This window comes from Egretta garzetta, unplaced genomic scaffold (genome assembly GCF_000687185.1).
Source record: "Egretta garzetta isolate BGI_Z169 unplaced genomic scaffold, ASM68718v1 scaffold559, whole genome shotgun sequence".
Taxonomy (NCBI): domain Eukaryota; kingdom Metazoa; phylum Chordata; class Aves; order Pelecaniformes; family Ardeidae; genus Egretta; species Egretta garzetta.
Window position 1 is genome coordinate 180,748 of NW_009260842.1, and position 18,745 is coordinate 199,492.

The window sequence follows — 18,745 nt, forward strand, 5'->3', positions numbered from 1 at the left end:
CAGGGCGGGTTTAGGTTATACATTAGGAAAGCTTTCTTCACAGAAAGGCTTGCCAGGCTCTGGAATGGACTGCCCAGGGAAGTGGTTGAGTCCCCATCCCTGGAGGTAAAAGACAGGTAGACGAGGTGCTTAGGGACATGGTTTAGTGGTGGAATGGCAGTGCTAGGTTAACGGTTGGACTTGATGATCTTAAAGGTCTTTTCCAACCTAAATGATTCTATGATTCTTTCCTTTTCACAGCTGGCTACACTTTCTGTATTAAAGCCCCAGGTAGTTTGGGTGTTCACAAGTTTGACAGATGCCTGTTTGTAAAGTACCCTGTTTTGTCTTTGGAACATTTAATGACTCATGGGGCAATTCTCAAATTGCAGTGGAGTTGTCAGGCAGTGTTTTCTACCATACTGAGAACTTCCTTGAGATGGCCGGCTGTTGCCAAGACCACACAATTAGAAAGCCTCCAGCAATGTACCAGACTCTAAAAGGTTAAACTTTCAGGGCACAGGAAGCCCAATAAAGCTAAGGCTGAAGTAGTGATGCTCTCTTTGCTTCCCAGGAAGCTCATGGCCTTCACAGCAGCTTGCAAAGATGATCTCATCGTGGCCATGCTCTGCTTTGCAAAGACCAAGCAAAGAGGCGTTCTGCTGGTCCATCTGGCTCTCTGTGTTATCATCTATGTAAAACAGAGTGTAGGGCAACACAAAGCCATACAAAAGACCTTTCCCACTCTTCTCTTCAATGACCCCATGGATAAAAGAATATTCCTAGCTTTTTTAAAGAATAACAGAGGCAGACTAAATGTACAGTCATCTACTTGTCTGAAAAAGAACAGAAAAAGGTCTTTTGGATGGTATTTTGATGTCTGGAAGCTATGAATGTACTATATTTCTGGTAATTTTTATCTGAAAAGTGGGTAGGTGCTTTCCACATTGTGTTCTGCTCTTCTGGTCTCTGTGTTGCAACCCAGGAATGAGAACTGTGGGTAAATGCCAGACCGTGGGCATGGATGGAGTCTTGGAATGTTTTTTGAGGTGTTCTGGTCTGGATGATCACGGGATAAGTGATGCAGGGTGTGCCTCCATCCAGAGCTGGCCATAGTGCATGCTGTGCCAGAAGGACTGTGGGCGCAGAGGGAAATGTTCTTTCTTAGAAGTGTGGAAGCAGCATTCAAATGCCAGAAGACATAAATAACAGAGAGTAGTGCTGCAACAATACATCATGGAGACTTCCAGCACAATGCTGTCAACCCAAATCTAGGTCTAGTCTTTGAGATGTTGAAGATTACTTGCTTAAAGAATGAGCTTGAAGCCAGCTCCGTGCACCCTATGTCCCAAGAAGCTAGTTGCCACAGTCCATACTGTTTTTTATTTCTTGGCAGATTCAGTGAAGAGACAAAAACCCCACTGAATCTCAAAACTGAACCATACTGCCACCTTCTAAGTCAACTTAGGTGTTTGTTGTGGTATTCATGGCCCACCCAGTGATGCCAATTGCAGTGCAACATCTGATCTGCAGATAAAGACTGCTGATACCTGACTTCCCTGGAATGTATCTCTCACTCAGACTGTCACCAAGGTCTACATCTAGCTATATATTTAAGCCTCCATGAGAAAGGCTAGTATAAAAGAAAGAGTAAACTGCACCTCCATGCAATTTTCTGTCCCAAATGCTTTATTGAGAACTGTCCATGCTTTGCTTTGCGTTGGGCACATTGTCAAATTTCACAGCACATGATGACAACGTTGGAATACATATTAGATCAAAAGTCCATCTGGCTTAATATCCTGTCTTTAGCAACACCATATGTCTGGTGGGAAGTCTTGGAAAGTAGGGAAGTTATGTAGTGATCCTTTGCATCCTATGTTCTTCCTGCTTCTGGTAGTCTACGCTTTCTATTAAGCATAATTATGTGTCTGCAACTTTGTATTTTATGACTCCTGACTCCTTTCATGAAGGATAAATCTTAATAGTATTTTAATCCTCTATGTCTTTTGGGACCTCTATTTTCTTCTTACTGCTGCTTATCCACACGAGGAAAAGGCTTGCTTGCAGCTACATATGAATAGTGGATTAACAACGCAAAACACTGCCAACAGCAGATAATGGACTACCTGCACTACCTTCACTGATAATCTGCTAAGACAGCTGAGGGTTACTTGCTTCAACAAAAGATAAAAACTTCAGGATGAAAACAACACTCATCAGTTGTCACTGCTGCTTTCTTACTTTCTGTAGTACTCTCCTGAGAAGATTCTGTGAAAAGATGGAAACCACAAATACCTGTGTCCCAACAGGATGGGTAAATGTCACAGTCTTCCTGTGAGTCTTGCCTTATTAGTTATGTCTTTTTATGCTGCTCTTTTCTGTTTCTCATGCTCTGTTTCTTTTGTGTTTCTTACATTTTAAGAGTCCTATATTGAAAGAGTCTTTCTGTTTCCTTTAAACCAGTAACAGAATCCTAATTGCCTAGGGCTTCAGAACTTCATGAACTCTGAAAAGTCAGCATTTAAGAATCACAGTTTGAAGAATCAAGAATGGGTTATATTTTTTTTTAACTGGTAATTTGGGGGAGACAGTCACTTGCTTTTTTATCATTATTAGCAAATATAAAAGCTATTTTATGGAGAAGAAACAGGTGTTCAAATTATAGACATTTCTAGTATGTGGCGACCACACTTCTGTGTATACTTTACTGCACTTTTTCATTCGAAGGTCAGTCAGTGTGAAAGGTGAATAACCATCACAAAGCAGGTAATGGACACTAGGAACTGTTGACACTTTCTGTATCCGTAGAGTACCTGGAGATTTGCTCATGATTTGAGAATGATTAAAAATAAATGAATGCAATAGCTGCAGATCCATCTCCAGACATGAGCCTTCTTGGCACTCAGCTTAGATAACCTTACAAGGTCTCTCCAAAACCCAACATCTATGGCTGTAAGAAATCAAAAGAACAAGGTTTGTTTTGACCTAGAGAGAAGCTTTCAGGAAACAATGAAGTCCTGGCTTGACAATGCGCTGAACCAGATGTAAAGATAGTTACGGGTACAGATGATACATCCCTCCTTATTTGTCCCTTTAACTGCCAGACCTCCCTTTTGAAGACCTGGGAGCAAAGGGAATAACTTGTTTTTTTAAACGAGTCATTGCTCCTGAATATAATTGCTCCCCAGCCAGTAGGCTAACTCCATACTCCAAGCAGCCTCTCCCATGCAGTGCACAGGAGCTAAGCATTGGCTGCTGCGTGTGGCACTTGTCAGTGCTCAGCAAGTAACCAGCCCTTTGAATGTTAGCTGGCACGGCCACCGCAGTGCCACAGCAAACTGCAAACTGCATGGGCTGAGCTGCTGAGCGGGAGAAGCCGAGGAGCACCAACAACCTGGGCAAGGTAACAGTGTGTATATGAATATATCTGTGGAGTAGTTAAAAGCCAATGTTTTTCAGGGGTTAAAAAGCTAGTGTTTCTGGTTAGTGGCTCTCCCAAAAAAGGGGAACACTCTAGCAGTGAAGAATGTGATTTTTTTTTTAGCTCAAATACTGGAGATCAGGGTTTCATATTAGTAGACTGAGTTTTATATCTGAAGCACTGGTGGATACCGTGAATGCCCAAACTGCTTAGGTGCATCCCAAATTCTTAGAACCATCTCCCCAGTCTACTGTGAGAAAGCTGTTGTGAGACACATGGTGACCTCCCATTTGTATCTGGGTTAGCGCATGGGGCAAACTCAAGAGGTGGTCATGACAGCCCTTGCAGCAGAGGGGTGTAGTGCCAGAGGGGGCTGAGCACTTGTCATCTTGAATCAGTACTCTGACTTCACAGGTTCAGGGCTGTGGAATGCCAATACCAGAAGATATTGCTGCATAGGTCAGGGACAGATGGTTCAGGAAGATGATCCACCTTCTGTGAAGACAGAGCTCTTGGGAGGGAGGACTAGGAAATGCTGCTGGGAAGAGCAGGATGAAAATTCTGGAATTGGGGTATCAATGCTGTCCCTGTGACCTCTAAGGACAATATCTACTGTGGGATGCATGGGCTGTGCTGGTATTTCCAAGAACAAGTCTCACTGTTTAAGAAAACATACTATGGGTAAGGAACAGACAAGGGGTAACGTTTTCTTACACTGTGTAAGAAAACAAGGGGTAATGTGAATGCCTCCAAGTGCTGAAATGGCAAAGTGGTTGTTGGGTCACTTGAGTGCTGAGATAGGGAGGTCATGTAGTGTTTAAGGAAAGTCAAGAGCTCTACAGAACATCCAGCTTCTCTGACAGCACCAGGAAAAGCTTTGGGACTTCACAGACTCTTCTGTACCTTGTATAGCATTGTGCTACTAGACAAATGATGTTTGTGCTGCTTACTTCCAAAAGCAAATACTGTAGATACTAGTTCCCTTGGCTTGGCACCTCACTTCTAGATCTTCTTGGTTTCTGTCTTCTGTTGTTAAAACATCTGCTGAGTGGGAAGTGGGTAACTCATTTTATTTGGGAAGATGTTGAGAAGAATTGGGCATGTGCACACATCTTATGACTTGGGGTGCCAATTATGCATGAAAATACCAATGTGATAAAACCACAGGAGCAGAAACAGGAAAATACAATCCTAAATGTCAGGGATTTTGCATTACTTGGCACATTCCAGTTTATATAATACAGTGCCATTGCTTTCAGTGCCATCAGCTAAGCTGAGGACACCTAGACTCAGACTTGAAAAGACTCAGGCATAGAAATAACCTATGCAAGTTGGGATTTAAAACTGGAAATACATGAGGTGCTGCCAGCAGTTAACCTCGACATACTGCAAAGTTGACCTGTTGGGTTTTGAGGTCTTTCTAGCAGTTTCTGGCTTATGTATGACCTTTCAGTGCTGCAAAGCTAGAAGATTTGGCTCAAAGACTTTTCCGCCCTTGGTGCACTGGTTATGATGTCTACTATCCTTCTGAGGTTTGTATCACACTTGGTTGTCATGTATTTTTGCAGTGTGTAGGAACCCCAGGTGTTCAGAATATAAATACAGTGAAAAGATGGTCTTGGCTCCAAAAAAAGCAGGCAATACATTATTGCCTTCTGATCCCATGCAGTTTGAGCTTGTTGGGAGCTGTGAAGGGACAAGGAAGGTCTAAAAGAGCAACTGTTGGGAAGTGAAATGATGGCTATTTTCTATAAGCGATGAACCCGTAATTGTCTGAAATCTAGGAAATGCTTTCCCAGCACTTGATCGATGGTGTGCACTGACTGCCTCACTGACTCTGATTCAAGACTTCTCTGTGTGTCTTGACAGCTGGCTGGAGAAAAAATGCTTCAGGAACTCAATTTCTAATTGGCATCTCAAATCATTAAGATGATTTCATCATTCATTCAGTTAGCCTCTCCTTTCCAAAATTCAACTCCATGAATTGTTCTTCAAGGGAAATCAGAAAAGGGCAACCCAGAGTGCAGTGGAGTGCAGTGCTAGTGACTGCACCCTGCAGTGACAGATGCAGAGCTAACATGGACTCAGCTTTTACCACCACCTAAAATACTGCTTTTTAATTTTAATAGGGTATAGAAAGCAGAAACATGTCTGAAAACACTTTCCCAACTTTTCCATCAACTTCTGAGGAAAAATTATTATGAAAAGGTTTTGGTAGCTCTGCCCCATGATAGTGTTGGTTATCTGGTATAACACCAAGTGCAGTGTTTAATGGATATCTTGTGTATCAGCAGAATTGCTGCTAGTACCAGCACGATCTCTGCCAGAGGTCTGCTGCAGAATTTTGAAAAGCTGCTCAGTTTCAGTTGCAAATCACTGAAGAGGTGTAGCATTAAGTGGTCAGCTCTACTGTGAAGAACTGACATGGTTTTAGAGATCTGCTGTTTTGCAATGAGTCTTCTGTCTTTGGTGTATGAAGCAATAGAATTTTATCTTCCCTTAAGCAACCAGTACATTGAAGTGGTCATCTAGCTGCTAGTAGATTTCTCATGACCCACTGATAAAAGAAATGCAATTGCTAGTGCTAAGCAAAGTTTCAGAGGAAAAAGAACAAAACAAATAAAACTTTAAAAAACCCCAACAATGTAAGATTCTGTTCATGGGCTTTTCCCTACTTATCTGCAAGAGTTTTTGAAAACTAACTAGTGAATATTTATGGGGTGCAGAGGGAGATGAAAGAAAATAAAATTATTCACAGTGAAGCACATGAATTTCAAATTTTAGCAGATGAAAATTCACAGCTGAACTTCTGGAAGTGGAGGCTTTGTTCAGAAACTGGCCCATGTGTTCAGGCTTGGGAAGCAGAGATGTTCCCAGGGCCTCCAGGAGATGGTGTATGCAGAATACATTTTCTTGGCTTGCCAGGATGATGTCAGATTTTGTTAAAATCCTGTCACTTTGAATCCAACTCAGCTAGGTCATTAATTGGCATAAATCTTTCAGCTGCATTAAAGTCAATAAGCCGTTTCAATCTAGAAACAAAGGCACAGTCCAGTGCTGACAGTCTATTCTCCTGCATTGCAACAAAAGCATACATGAAAAGCAGTTGTGGCTTAGGTCTCTATTTAAAAACATAAAGCCTCTATATTGACGCTCCCCGTGTGGGTGCTAGTAATTAATTATAAGACCTGCTCTTCCCCTCTGCGTACTGCAGAAGCTGTACAGCTAAGGGGTGACATTGGGGACCCTGGTCTGTGGTAAGCAAGTTAATTTCTGAAAATTGCCCTGCTGATTGAGTTGCTGGGCAGTGCCTTAGTACAATAGTGCCTTAGCTCCATAAGAACAGAACTCTAGTGAAAATGAATTTAATGGTGTGTTTATCCCTGTTTCTTAATAGCACTTAAACAGTTTTCTGGACAGAGGGATCTTTGAGCTGGAGTTTATTCTGGGAAAGCTGAGAACTGTAAGATAGTAAGTGTAAATTATTGTACAAAAAATGGACAGACTGAGGAAAAAAAGGGATGTAATTCCCATCAGGCAATAGATCACTGTTTCCAGTTGTACTTCAGCAGCACAAAGCAGCCATAAAAATGCTCCAGACTGAGTCACTTCATCGACGATGTTCTTCTGTAAAATAATACTGCTCTAAGGCAGGTGAAGTCCTTTTCAAATTAGAAGCAAAGGAAGGAGAGCTGTTTGGCTGAATACACGCTCAGGCTACCAAAGAGACATGGGAGATTTCTGGCTAAATAAATCCTTCCATCCTGAGTCTCGGGTCCACAGCTGAAAAGCTATTGCAGTTCTTCTCTACACCTAATGTGACAGTAGCACAGAGTGTAGGTAGCTTTCTCACTTTCAGAACAATCATCTGTCAAATCCTTTTTCTTACAAATTTCTCCTGCTCCAGCTGTTGCTGGTTGATTATGTCAACACTGTCAGTCCTGCTGGCCATATGGCGGTTGTCCCCCAGGTACCAGGGCTGAACACAATCCTCTGTGGTGGCACTGTCTGAGCTTGTAAGGCAAGGCTAGTGCTCTGTGGTTTCCAGGAAAGAAACAGACAACGTTTTAGTATTGCTCATGGGTCACCAGTTACTAGGACGAAGAGGTTTCCAACTGTAGATCATGCAACTGTCTACCAGTGCAGCCCTAATTTCTTAAATATGTTGTCTGCTATTGACTTTTGGTTCAAAAGCATCATATGAAGGTAAATCAGAAAGAGTCCTTTGTTACTGACAGATCCAACATTGGAACTAATTTTTTTTTCTTGGAATCCAGTTGGAATAGTGGGGCATGTGTTAAGCACGAAGTGTAACAGAAAAATGATGGGCTCATTTGGATGCTTCAACCTCTTGCACAGTGAAATACGGACAACAGTATTTGACTTCACCTGGTGTTCAGTCAAATCTTATTGTACTCAATGAAAACTACTTTTTTTCTAGAGGGCTTGACCCCTTGGCATCCCTGAAATCCAGGGGATCAGTGTCAGAGGTGACTGAGGACTTCCATCACTAGGAAGGTGAGCCAGGCTAGTATCCAGGTCTCTTTTTATAGATCACGCTTTGATGATCACGCTGTGGCTTTTGTGTACAATAATAAATACCCTCAATGCTGCTAAGTCAGCTGTACGATGATCTTCCATCTGCCAGGCAATAAGATCAGCCTTATGCATCTTCTCTGTTCTCTGCTCCTCTTTGCCAGTTACTTCAGGGACATCTTCTCCTCATATTTCTCTGCTTGATTATTTCTTGCAAGGGTCTGAGCCTCATCTATGATGCAGCTACTATTTCTGGTGGTGGGCTCTCTTTCCTGTTTTTTTTAATGACATGACACATAAGTATACTGCAGCTTGAGAGTGAGAAACTGATGTGAAGACAGCTGGGAAAATGCTATAATGTATTAATTCCTTCAAGTGCTCAAAGAACAACCTTCATGACCTACACCACATGAAACGAAGACAGCAGGACTTCCTCCTTTTCATCCATACCCTTGCATTCTTTGGATCAAATAATTAGCACGGTGAGGTAAAGAGCGGCCAAGACAGTCAGTGACAGTACAAGGGATTCTATGTAGGCGAAGACCTGCAGCAGTACGGGTTAATACACAAAGATACCGAAAGGATAACTGTTGGCAAGAAGTCATAAAAAGCAGGTCTTGATGGGAAAGGAAACTTGATTTGGAGAACAGTGCAGTGCATTGTCTGATAAACTGGGTATCAGAATGATAAAAATCCAAACCAGACATATTCTGAGCCTCCAAAGCCGTAACATTGTAAGACAGCTTTAATGAGGTGATGGGGAAGCTAAAGAAGTCAAGTGTTCACCACCATAAATTGCATGGGGAAGCTAAAAAAGCCAAGATTTTACCTCCATAAATCACAGGTGTCTTTCATTCCCGTATGAGATTGCTCTGCAACGCCTGCTCTTTATTCTGACTGGCATTTGATACTTTATTTCTCCTTTGTTTGAGATTTTTTTCACTTTGATCTCTGTGACACTTGAGTTCTCTTGAGTTCAAATCTTTCACTGACTCATTAATACTCAGAAAAAGCGCCACGTATTAATTAGCAGGCTGTAATGCTGTAAGTCATGACCTTCCTGTGTTCAATGACTTCCTGCACAGAAAAGTATGCTCTATAGGTTTTGCAGCCAACTTCTTTTGACTGTAAAAAGAAAAGAATCTTGCAGTCTGGTACAGATACTAAACCCCATGGGAACAATGAGATTTCTGTTAACTCCACTGAGTTTGTTGCTTGGCTTTTTGCTATACAATGCAATGCATTTAATGCACACTTAAATACATGCTATTTCATTATATGTTTAATATATAGCAGTGCAAGTGGTACTACTGATAATGATTCATCTTAGGTTACTGCAGTGAAACACCATGGCAGTCTTTAAGAGCATTTTCTTCAGTGTAATTCTTACAAGGAAGAAAATTTATCAATAAACACACAACAGTTATGGCCTCACTCTAAAGCTTGCTGAACTTGAAGGGAAATATCGTTAAATGCTGGGATATTTGAATCATGCTTCTAATCATGAAAAAGGCCTATAAAATGGCTGGACCTTCCCTTTTTTATGGTTTCGTATGGGTAAAGCTCATCTGCAGTTACTTGCCAGTTGCTGTTTCTGCGCTGTGGTAATACATGTAACGGAGTTTTTAACTGATATAATAATGGCCACAAGGCCTCTAAATTAACCAAGATTTTTGTAAGTCAGAAATGAGAGTTCTCACCCTCACATTTTATATTTTACATCTAGAATCAAGAATCTGTGCGACTGTACAATCTGAATTCCTGAGAAACAAAATCCCAGAAATATCTTGTCTGGATTGCTCAAAGCGCTTAGTTTTGTAATAAAAAGATGGACAGCTCATAAGAGCAAGTGTTCAGACAATGGATTGGAAGAGAAGCGAGGTTTCTGAGGACTAATTCCAAAGCACACCAAGGCTGTTGGAAGGACTCGCTGGATGGGGCTTGTCAGAGTGATTGCAGGTGTCTGCAGTGTATATCTTGGGGCACTCTCAGTGTTTGTGAGACATTGGTGCTAGCCATGCTTGTATGCATAATGGGGAGAAGTAGGCTCTTTCAGTGGATGGTTTGGGTGACCTCACCCTGAAGCAAGTGTCTTCAACAGCAGCCCAATGTGCCCACCTCTCCCAACTAACTGTAAAAGCATATTAGAATGAGTATATCACACGTAATGTCTCCAGTGCAGACATGTAAAGTTAGGTGAGATAATACAATGAAACTGCTGATGGTGCAAGCCACAGGTGTAGCCCTTTTTGTTAAATGAATCTCAACAGGTTTGATATTTTCTGTCAAAATACAAAGTGGAAAGGAACTTTGCCATTGTCAAAGGGTGTTTTGAAGGTAAAGTGATCCAGAGAAGTAAAAATATAGCCATGATAAATTTACAGGCACAGTTACTCCAATGTATCCTAAAGATGTCAAAACAAAGCTGACAGCTGTTGCAGAAGTGACAATGGTTGGATAGCACCTGAAAAGCTCATTATATTGTTGAAAGAATGATACTTTTAGCAGAAAGAAAGGCCAGACGTTGGGCCACCTTATGGAAAATCTGTCTAGCTCCTCAGCTTCTGCTGTTGTATGCTTACTTGTTGGCATGTCTGAAATGTTTCCTCTGTCCTCTGGGCTTCCACCATTATTTTGCCTCAAGTAATCTGAACTACTCAACACACTCCTGACTTTACAGTGCATCTCCAGCATTTGCATTAGTAGCCTGAAAGCAAAGTTCCTGCTTCAAGTCCCTTTCCCACTAAAAAAACCCACTCCCTGGGGAGATCCTGTAACACAAGACCCTATTTTTGGATTTGATAATGAAGAGTTTTCCTGGATATGGGCCTTAGTCACAGGCTCGCTGGGCAAAAGAAAGCACTGACACTGCTATGTACTTACAGATAATTTCTTCTTTTCCCTACCTGTGACACTGAGACCTGTAATACTCACATGCAGATAGTACCGCTTTATGGCAACTATGCTGGAAACTGAAACATAAAATATCTGGATTTGTCACAAGACTGGCTAAAAGAGACAACAGCCATAAAGATATATGCTTCTGAAGCAGAATGGTAGCAAATTCTCTTGTTTGCACCCAGAGCCCCTTGCTTATCAGTGTGGACCTTCTCTGCTCAGCCTGTGCCTGCGAGGCTCTGCCCTCAGCTTGCTGCTATAGATCTGTAATACAACTACCACCTCTAAGTCAGGAAGAAGACAACAGCGGCCAGCTGTCCGAGACTTCTCTGTCCCCATCTGTGTACCTACATGTTCCTCCTCTGTTTTAAGGAGTTACCTATCGCAACCTAGTCTTGCCACTGTGAAAATGTGCATTGGCCCCAGCAAAGGATAAAAACTTTGGGTGGTGGTTTTTTCAACTACAGCTGAGTATAATGTCATCATCAATGGGCGAAGAGGCTTGCTGTCTGCTCTGGTTTGTTTTGCTTCACTGGCCCCTCCTCCTTTCAGCAGCACGGTGATATTTCTACATTCCCTTATTTCTACATCATTAGTGCATTTAAAGGTCCAACTGAGGTATCTCTAATCCTGTATTCCACTTCACCCTGTGACTAGTGGTTGTACGGCAACTCAATTTCTTTTGATTTCTGATGAAAATGTTGTACCTTCAAGGCTTCAGCAGCACAGGAGAACCGTGTTTCCTTTGCTGAGCTGCAATGAGCAACTCCTAAAACACTGTACTGCTTGGTCAATTAAACATCACTGTTGTAACATGAATTTTTCTAGAAAGGCAGATGCTATTTATTCAGGCTATATCTAATCTTGTCTTTTAACCAGAAGAGAGACCATAGATATTCCTGGCAATACTGAGTTTAGACACCAGGTTTCTAATATTGAAAAAAACTTTTTAATTTTTCCGAACTTGCCTTCCTTCCTGACTGTTTGCAATCTCAGATGGGATTTGCCATTTGTGGCTGCCAGCCTGGAGAAATTATATGTCTTATGACACCTCCAGAAGGTTGCTCCTCTCTTTTGGGCTTTGTTTTTAAAATACATTTCAAAAGCACAGTACAAAGGCATATGTATCCCGAGAGCAGCAAGAGAATGTTTAAAAGTATATTAGAATTAAAAAGATTATTTCTGCATCCTGCTGCCTTCTTTTTGAAATGAGTCTCCCCCACTGAGAAGAAAGAAGTAAGCAGGTAACCACAGAATTTTTAAATCATGTAAAAAATGCTTCAAGTAACTTACTAAAAAGTGGTGCATGTACCTCTGCAACTGTTGCACCCCAAACATTTCCAAAACCTAAGCTTTAGGTCTTAGAGAGAATTTTGAAAGGGCACAGAGTTAAACCAGTACATTTTCTATTATAACTACTCTTACAGACTAAGACTTTGGAGGCAAATGCATGAATGAGATATACGAAACTATTTTGCAGTTCATGTAATGGCAGGCAATCCTCTTCCATAAAATCTACCGTGTTGTATTCCTGCATTGGAAACTGGTAACTGCTTAGAAGCTTAGATCTAGCCTATGAAGCAGAGAAGTGTCTGTCTAGGAAAGGCCAGTAATGCCATTGATTTAATGCGATCACTGAGGGTAACAACCAGGAGTCATTGGTGTTTCTGTTCAGGACTAAGACCTGTGTTTGCAGCACCTGATACACTTCAATACTCTGCGCTCAATTTTCTAACTCAAAGCCAAGCGTTATAGTGCAGCTTTAGAATAATTTAATTTTCCTGCAATTGCAGAAATTTCTCAATACCTGTCTCAGGAACTCCATGTGTCGTCACAATACTGATGCAGAAAAATAGGATGTAATCTGATGTGATGTGATTTGATGAATCAGGTGATGCCCATGCAATTAGTAGAGGACTAACCTCATTTTCAAGCCAAATTACGGCTCACACAACAATGACTGTAACAGAGCTGGGGGAATCCAGCTGAAAGCTCTCATTTGCTTATTCAGAATGCTTTGAATAAAACAAATACATGATTCCTGGACTTTTGTGGCTTAAATTAATGAAGTTATTGATGCAATATTGATGATACTTTTTTCGTGGAGGGGAAGAGCAGATCATTAGTAGCAATTTGTTTTAAGTCATAAATCAATTTTAGAGTGCCTCAGGCTGACCATAAAGTTCTTTATTTAAAATATTTTTGGTAGAAATAATCTAGACAATGTTGGAGGGAGCAAGTCAGAAGTCATACACACAAAGACAAAACTGTATGGTCATTAGTCTGAATGCAAGGTTTTACTAACATAACAGATGGAGCTGGCCTTTCCTGTCTGGAGGGACATATGTAACCTTTATTTATACAATTTATGAAAGCAAAATATATGTTCAGTTCCTGAGTTCTTAAAATGACTTTTTTTTCCAGTGGCACAATGTTGTATCAGTTCAGTCACCTGAGACAAATTAAAGGTGGATGGTTCCAAAGCTATGTGCCAGCAGTTAAGTCCTGATTATAAAACTGCAGACAATGCAATCACACCTTCACTGGAGAAAGTGCCAAACAAACAAGGTTTGCTGTTACCACCCTGTCCCCTGGAGTGACTGTCAGGTGAAGAGGATGCCTGCTCTTGTGTCACCTGCAGCTGTGTATTCCCTCTACAAACCATTCTGCACACACATTTTCATGATCATTACTTAGTGGCAAATAAAACCACAATAGTCTTATAAAATGACTGGACTTAAATTCCAACTGAAGATCCCTTCATTCCCACCTTGGGTGTGGGGGAGAGAGTGGGTGGATGCAGTCCCACGTCTACATTTTTCCTTGCCTTACCAAAAAGTACTAGAAAGTCTGAGCTATTTGCAGATGTGTTGTCTACAACATAATTCATCTCCTCCCATGACAGTTCCCCAGCACAAACAGTGCAAATCAAATGTTTGACTACTTGTAAAGTGGATTCCACTGTTTTGATGTAGAAGGTAGGATTTTTCAAAATATTTCAGTTCTGCTCCATTTGATTTAGCATTGATAGGGAATTTTGCCAGTAACACCTTTGTAAGCACTGTTATGGCCCATGAAATACTTGCAAAATCCTACCTAGAACATCAGTGGTTTTGTCTTCCTGTCCTGTGGTTGTTTTGTTTGAGTCAATCTCGGGATGACCCAAATCATCCAACTGATCAAAACAACTACAGCCAAAGTGACTTCAGAAATGAAACCTAACTCTTAATCTGCATGTAGAAGCCACTTTTCTTCTCTGCAGCAGCCAATACCAAGATCCTTCGCTTTTCTCCTCACCTTCAGTCTTTGAAATCCCCTCCCTACACCTCTACAGATGTTTAAAGATCCTCTCTCGCTGAACTTTCCTACTGAAGTGCCATCAGATGGTACCTAATTGTAGTGCAACTGCTGTTTTGCACATTCATTGCTTTCTGATTTTATTAGAAACCATAAATTATGCAGCAGTGAATTTTGACTGGGAAGATGAAAAGGCTGAGTTAATAACAACAGACGTGCTTTCTTTACCTTTGGGTCGTGTATTCCAGAAAGCTCTTCATAGATCTTCTCTCCTACCATGACAGCAGCTAGGTTGGCTGTGTATGTGGACAAACAAAACAGACAAAAAATAGCCCAGAGATTCATTAAAAACCTTCCAGTCCAGCACTTGGGGGGTTTGATGGCAGCTGTTCTCCCAAACAAGATCGCATAGCAAACGTTCAGGGCAGAGGAGAAAGAGAAGACTTTGTTCCTATTCCTTCCCTTGGGGGTCATCCCAAAAGGACTTTTCCACTCATATAAGGTGAGGAATATAGCTGTGATGTGGAGAGCAACAAATATCCCCAGCCACATAGTCCAGTGCAGTGGCCACATAAAGGCTCCAATAGGAGCTGCTGTGTCTCTGGTCCTCACCAGGATGCCCAAGCTGGTTGAAAAGAAAGGGCTGGTAAAATCAATCACTTGGCTGCGGGCAGTGTTAATGCTAAATGACGTCACTGCCATGTGAGCTGTGCCAGCAAGAAGGTCTCCCACCAGCCCTGTCCAGTGGCCATTCTTCCAGGTTCCATATTTTCCATCACCAACAATGTACAAGTCAAAATCAAAATTCATATCCTCAGCTAACTTCTCCAGCAGGTCAATGCAGTAGCCATAGCAGCACTTCTTCAGCTCAATGGGAACAGTGTCATTCCCTCCTTGAAGGGTTTCAAACAGGTTGTCCAGCATGGCTGAATCATTGGTCAAAGGATCCAGGCATAGCTGCCCTGCTGGGCAAAGACCTTCATCATCTACATCTCTTGTAAAGACAAATGGATGCTCAATCAGAGTTACCACTCTGAGGTGCAACCGGGTGGGGTGTTGCATGTGATTTTTATGTCTCTGGGCCTGTTCCGGCCATATCCCATAGTCCATGATTATCTTTCCTTCTTGCCAGCTCCCCAGACGAGTCCACATTGGGTTCCCAACAGGGTCATGCTGCAGGTTCCAGATGAAGAAGTTGTTTTCTGAGCTGACAATGGAGGAGCCTTTCACCTTAATATGGCCACTGAGACCATCAAAAGTTGTGTTGGCTAAAAACCTGTTGGAGGGAGAAAGCAGAGTAATCAGAAGCAGACAACTGAAGTCATCACGCTAAAGCATATGCAGACACCGTGAATTTATGTTTAAGAGAGTAGATTGGGGATGTTGTTGAACACCTGGATCATTAATAGCTTTCTTATGGCACGATGAATAAACCACTTAATTTATGACTAAAGTACCTGAGAGTGCTCTCCTACATATCTTACCTAATGTATATGAAAACTCCTCAGGAATGATATTCTTTTTGTTTACTAAAAACATGATTGAGAGAACACCATTTTTTTTCAGCTACCTTTGCCTCAGACATTAATGAAACAGAGGTTAGTTCTAAGCTGAACTCACCAGATCTGTAGTCAGTTTCCTAGATAAAAATATGTATGAAAATAGAAGAGTGGAAATTATGTACGAAATGTCCTTCCAAGAAAAATCCTATAATCTCAGTGAGTTCTAGCTTACATAAGAGAGGCTACTGAAGTGCTGTCAACAGCTTTCAAGCACTCTGAAGTGAACCAATCTGGATTCAAAAATGCAAATTTGGCATTGGTAAGTCACAGTTAGCCACTTCAGAATGAAGAAAGGGACTCAGTGAAAGATGGTTGCCCTAGGACAATGAGTTTTAATTCCTACCCCTCAAAAAAAAGAAGTTTCTTAAAGCATCTGCAAAAGTAATGTTCTTAAAAACACAGTTTTGACATTGTAGCAGATTTCATGAAGTGTGCCCATTTCGCACTGCACATTTTGCATTGAGATTTCTGCATTTTTACTATTCCAGATATTCACAATAAAGTTAAGTATTTCCTTTGTATTGGGTGGCAATGTTTGCTAGTTGTTGTCCTCCCTGTATGTTGAATTCAGCTTTTGGAAGTCATTATCAGAGAGGCTCAAATGACATGGATAAAGGAGCAGGGAACTGAGCAGGAAATAAGTGTTATAAGGAGAAAATCCTTTCCAGTGTAAAGACCGTGACCAGCTGAACGGCACTCTGTTAATAACAAAGCAGCTATGCGATTTTGCAGGGGCTGTAGAGGGACTCAGACTGTACAAGTCTTAGTATGGTGATTCCATTAAAAACAACTGAGTTAAATTGCTGCTAATATGGAGTAAGATAAGTCAGGTGCATATCGAAGAGGCATTCAGAAGACAGACTATTTAGCTGTCATAGCAGAATGTAACACCTCCCGTTAGTTCTGGTGATTGGATGAAGCAAGTATTGAAAGAAATATAAAGGCTGTAATTGTCATTCCAGCCTCGATAAGCAAGACATAAACTTTAAGTAGTGTTAATTGTTTATCAATAGTTAGAGTGAATAGAAAACCTTAAATTGATTTGAAAAGGATAAATCCACAGCAAGTGTGTGTGCATGCATACTTCTCCCCAGTCTCTCCACCCTTTGTTCTGATGACTTTCCATGATTTTTGATGGAGCTTCAGCAGTTCAAACTCTGGACTGTTTGTGTCTCAAGATCATATCAGGTTTTGTCCTCAGCAAAAGTTAAATTTATGAAACTAAACAATACAGTTTTGAGTGTGGTTGTGTGACAGCCTTCTCAGAGATGGCTTGAAAATTCTTCTTATGCAGTTCTATTTTGAGTAGGTTGAGCTTGGAGAAAGATGATACAGACAATACCGTCAAAATCCAATTGATCTGTACATGTGTTAACTTGGGCCTAAAAATTATGCCTAAAACCACACATAGGTGTTTATAAATGGCACAGACGCATAGATGTGGTTCTCATTTTTAAAATCCTTTACCACTTAGTTTAGTGTTAGCTAAATGGTACTGTAACTTCATTAATCAGTGGTGTCTACCACTGTTTGACTAATTCTACCCTCTATTTTATATTTGATGGTGCACTTGCATGTTTGTGTATGTAAACACTATCAAGACAAAGTTTATAGGGGAAAGTAAACATGCACTAAAGACAGGTTTATGTGCCTATAAACATATCTGGTTTTTATCTCTCCTCCACCTTTGTAAAAAATTGTGGAACTTCTTCCTTACAAGCCTTGCTGGGCTTATATGCTGAAGCCATCACTATGACAATAACAGTAAAACTATTGCATGGGTAGATGGGTCTGTATATAAAATTTCGAAAGAATAGTTTAAGTGTGGAAAATAGTGTTAACAGTTCACAAAATGCCAAAATTGAGGGAAACAAGTCCTCAGATGGAATAAGCTAGCACAGTTCTGATAACTTTGGCCCCACATTGCTACCACAGCACAACTTGGATATCAGAATGCTGCAGACCAGGTGCTTTGGGAGTAGATGAAGCTATGGAATAATGCATTAGATTTATTTTCTGCAGGTAGAATGAGAACAGTGGAATTTATGCACTGTGTTCTCTGACTTCCACTGTAGAAATAAGTGTGCCCATGAGGGTGAATTGAGCTCTCTGTACCTGCCCTGTGGTTGAATTGTGTTAGAAATGTTTACCTGAGAGATTTAGTAGCATTTAAACGTATGACTTCACTACCTTATTGAGTTAGTGGCTTACTTTTGCAGCTGATTTGCATGTTCTGTATATTGGTTGTGACAAGACATTAATAAGAACAAATGAAGGGAACCATGTAGGAAATACATTTTAACAACACTTTGTTTTATACATGAGTGTCTATGGCTGCTAATCATTTGCATACACTGAATGCAGCACTAGTGAAACTCATGCCAGGGACTTCATGTAAGAACTCCCTAACTTGGTAACTTCTATAGGTAAGAGGATCTGACTACATTATTTAAGCCAGCAATCTCTGGTGTGAATCTTTGGCAATTGCAAGTGTTGAGTATTGCCTAGACACATTGGCAATATCTGAGCAATATCTTTTCAGCAGGGCTGCTGACACATTTGTATGAAAAGATGACGTGTACAAATTTTAGGATGTGAAGGGCCAGAACCTCAAGTCTAACAGCTGAATGAATTTCCTTGGTGCTGTGTCAATAGGTGTGAGCTGATTATCACACCAATAGGCCATGATTTACAAGCATCACTTCAGTCTGACCAATGAGACCAAAGTGCGTAATTTACTCACTTCAGCTTTGATTTCCATGTGCTTTGTTGTAAGAACTGCTCATTAGAGCTTTAGCAGTACTACCATGCTCCAGCAGTGATATCTTTGTAGTACCTTTAAGAATGACTTAATTAAATCATTTAATTTTCATTCAGGCTTGATACCTTGGTCATTCCTATATCTTTCCTGGAAAGTTTACTGGAGGCAATAAGTAGAACGGGCAAGCAAATAGCAGGCTGCTGAAATTACCCAAGAAGCAGAGTTAAAGCTGTAAGACTAATTAAAGCTTTAAGACAAGATGAGACTTTGAAATTTTAATGCCTTGTT

At 41.0% G+C, this 18,745-nt stretch overlaps 1 protein-coding gene across 1 annotated transcript in view; it reads right to left on the reverse strand.

Moving 5' to 3' along the window:
* The window catches only part of GRIN3A (glutamate ionotropic receptor NMDA type subunit 3A), a gene marked incomplete at its 5' end in the record, with an annotated part of 71,935 nt that overhangs the window by 22,064 nt on the left and 31,126 nt on the right, over positions 1-18,745 (reverse strand). Inside the window, one exon of the mRNA XM_009647118.2 lies at positions 14,363-15,410. Coding sequence (XP_009645413.1) covers positions 14,363-15,410 — 1,048 coding nt within the window. The remainder of the gene's footprint in view (positions 1-14,362; positions 15,411-18,745) is intronic.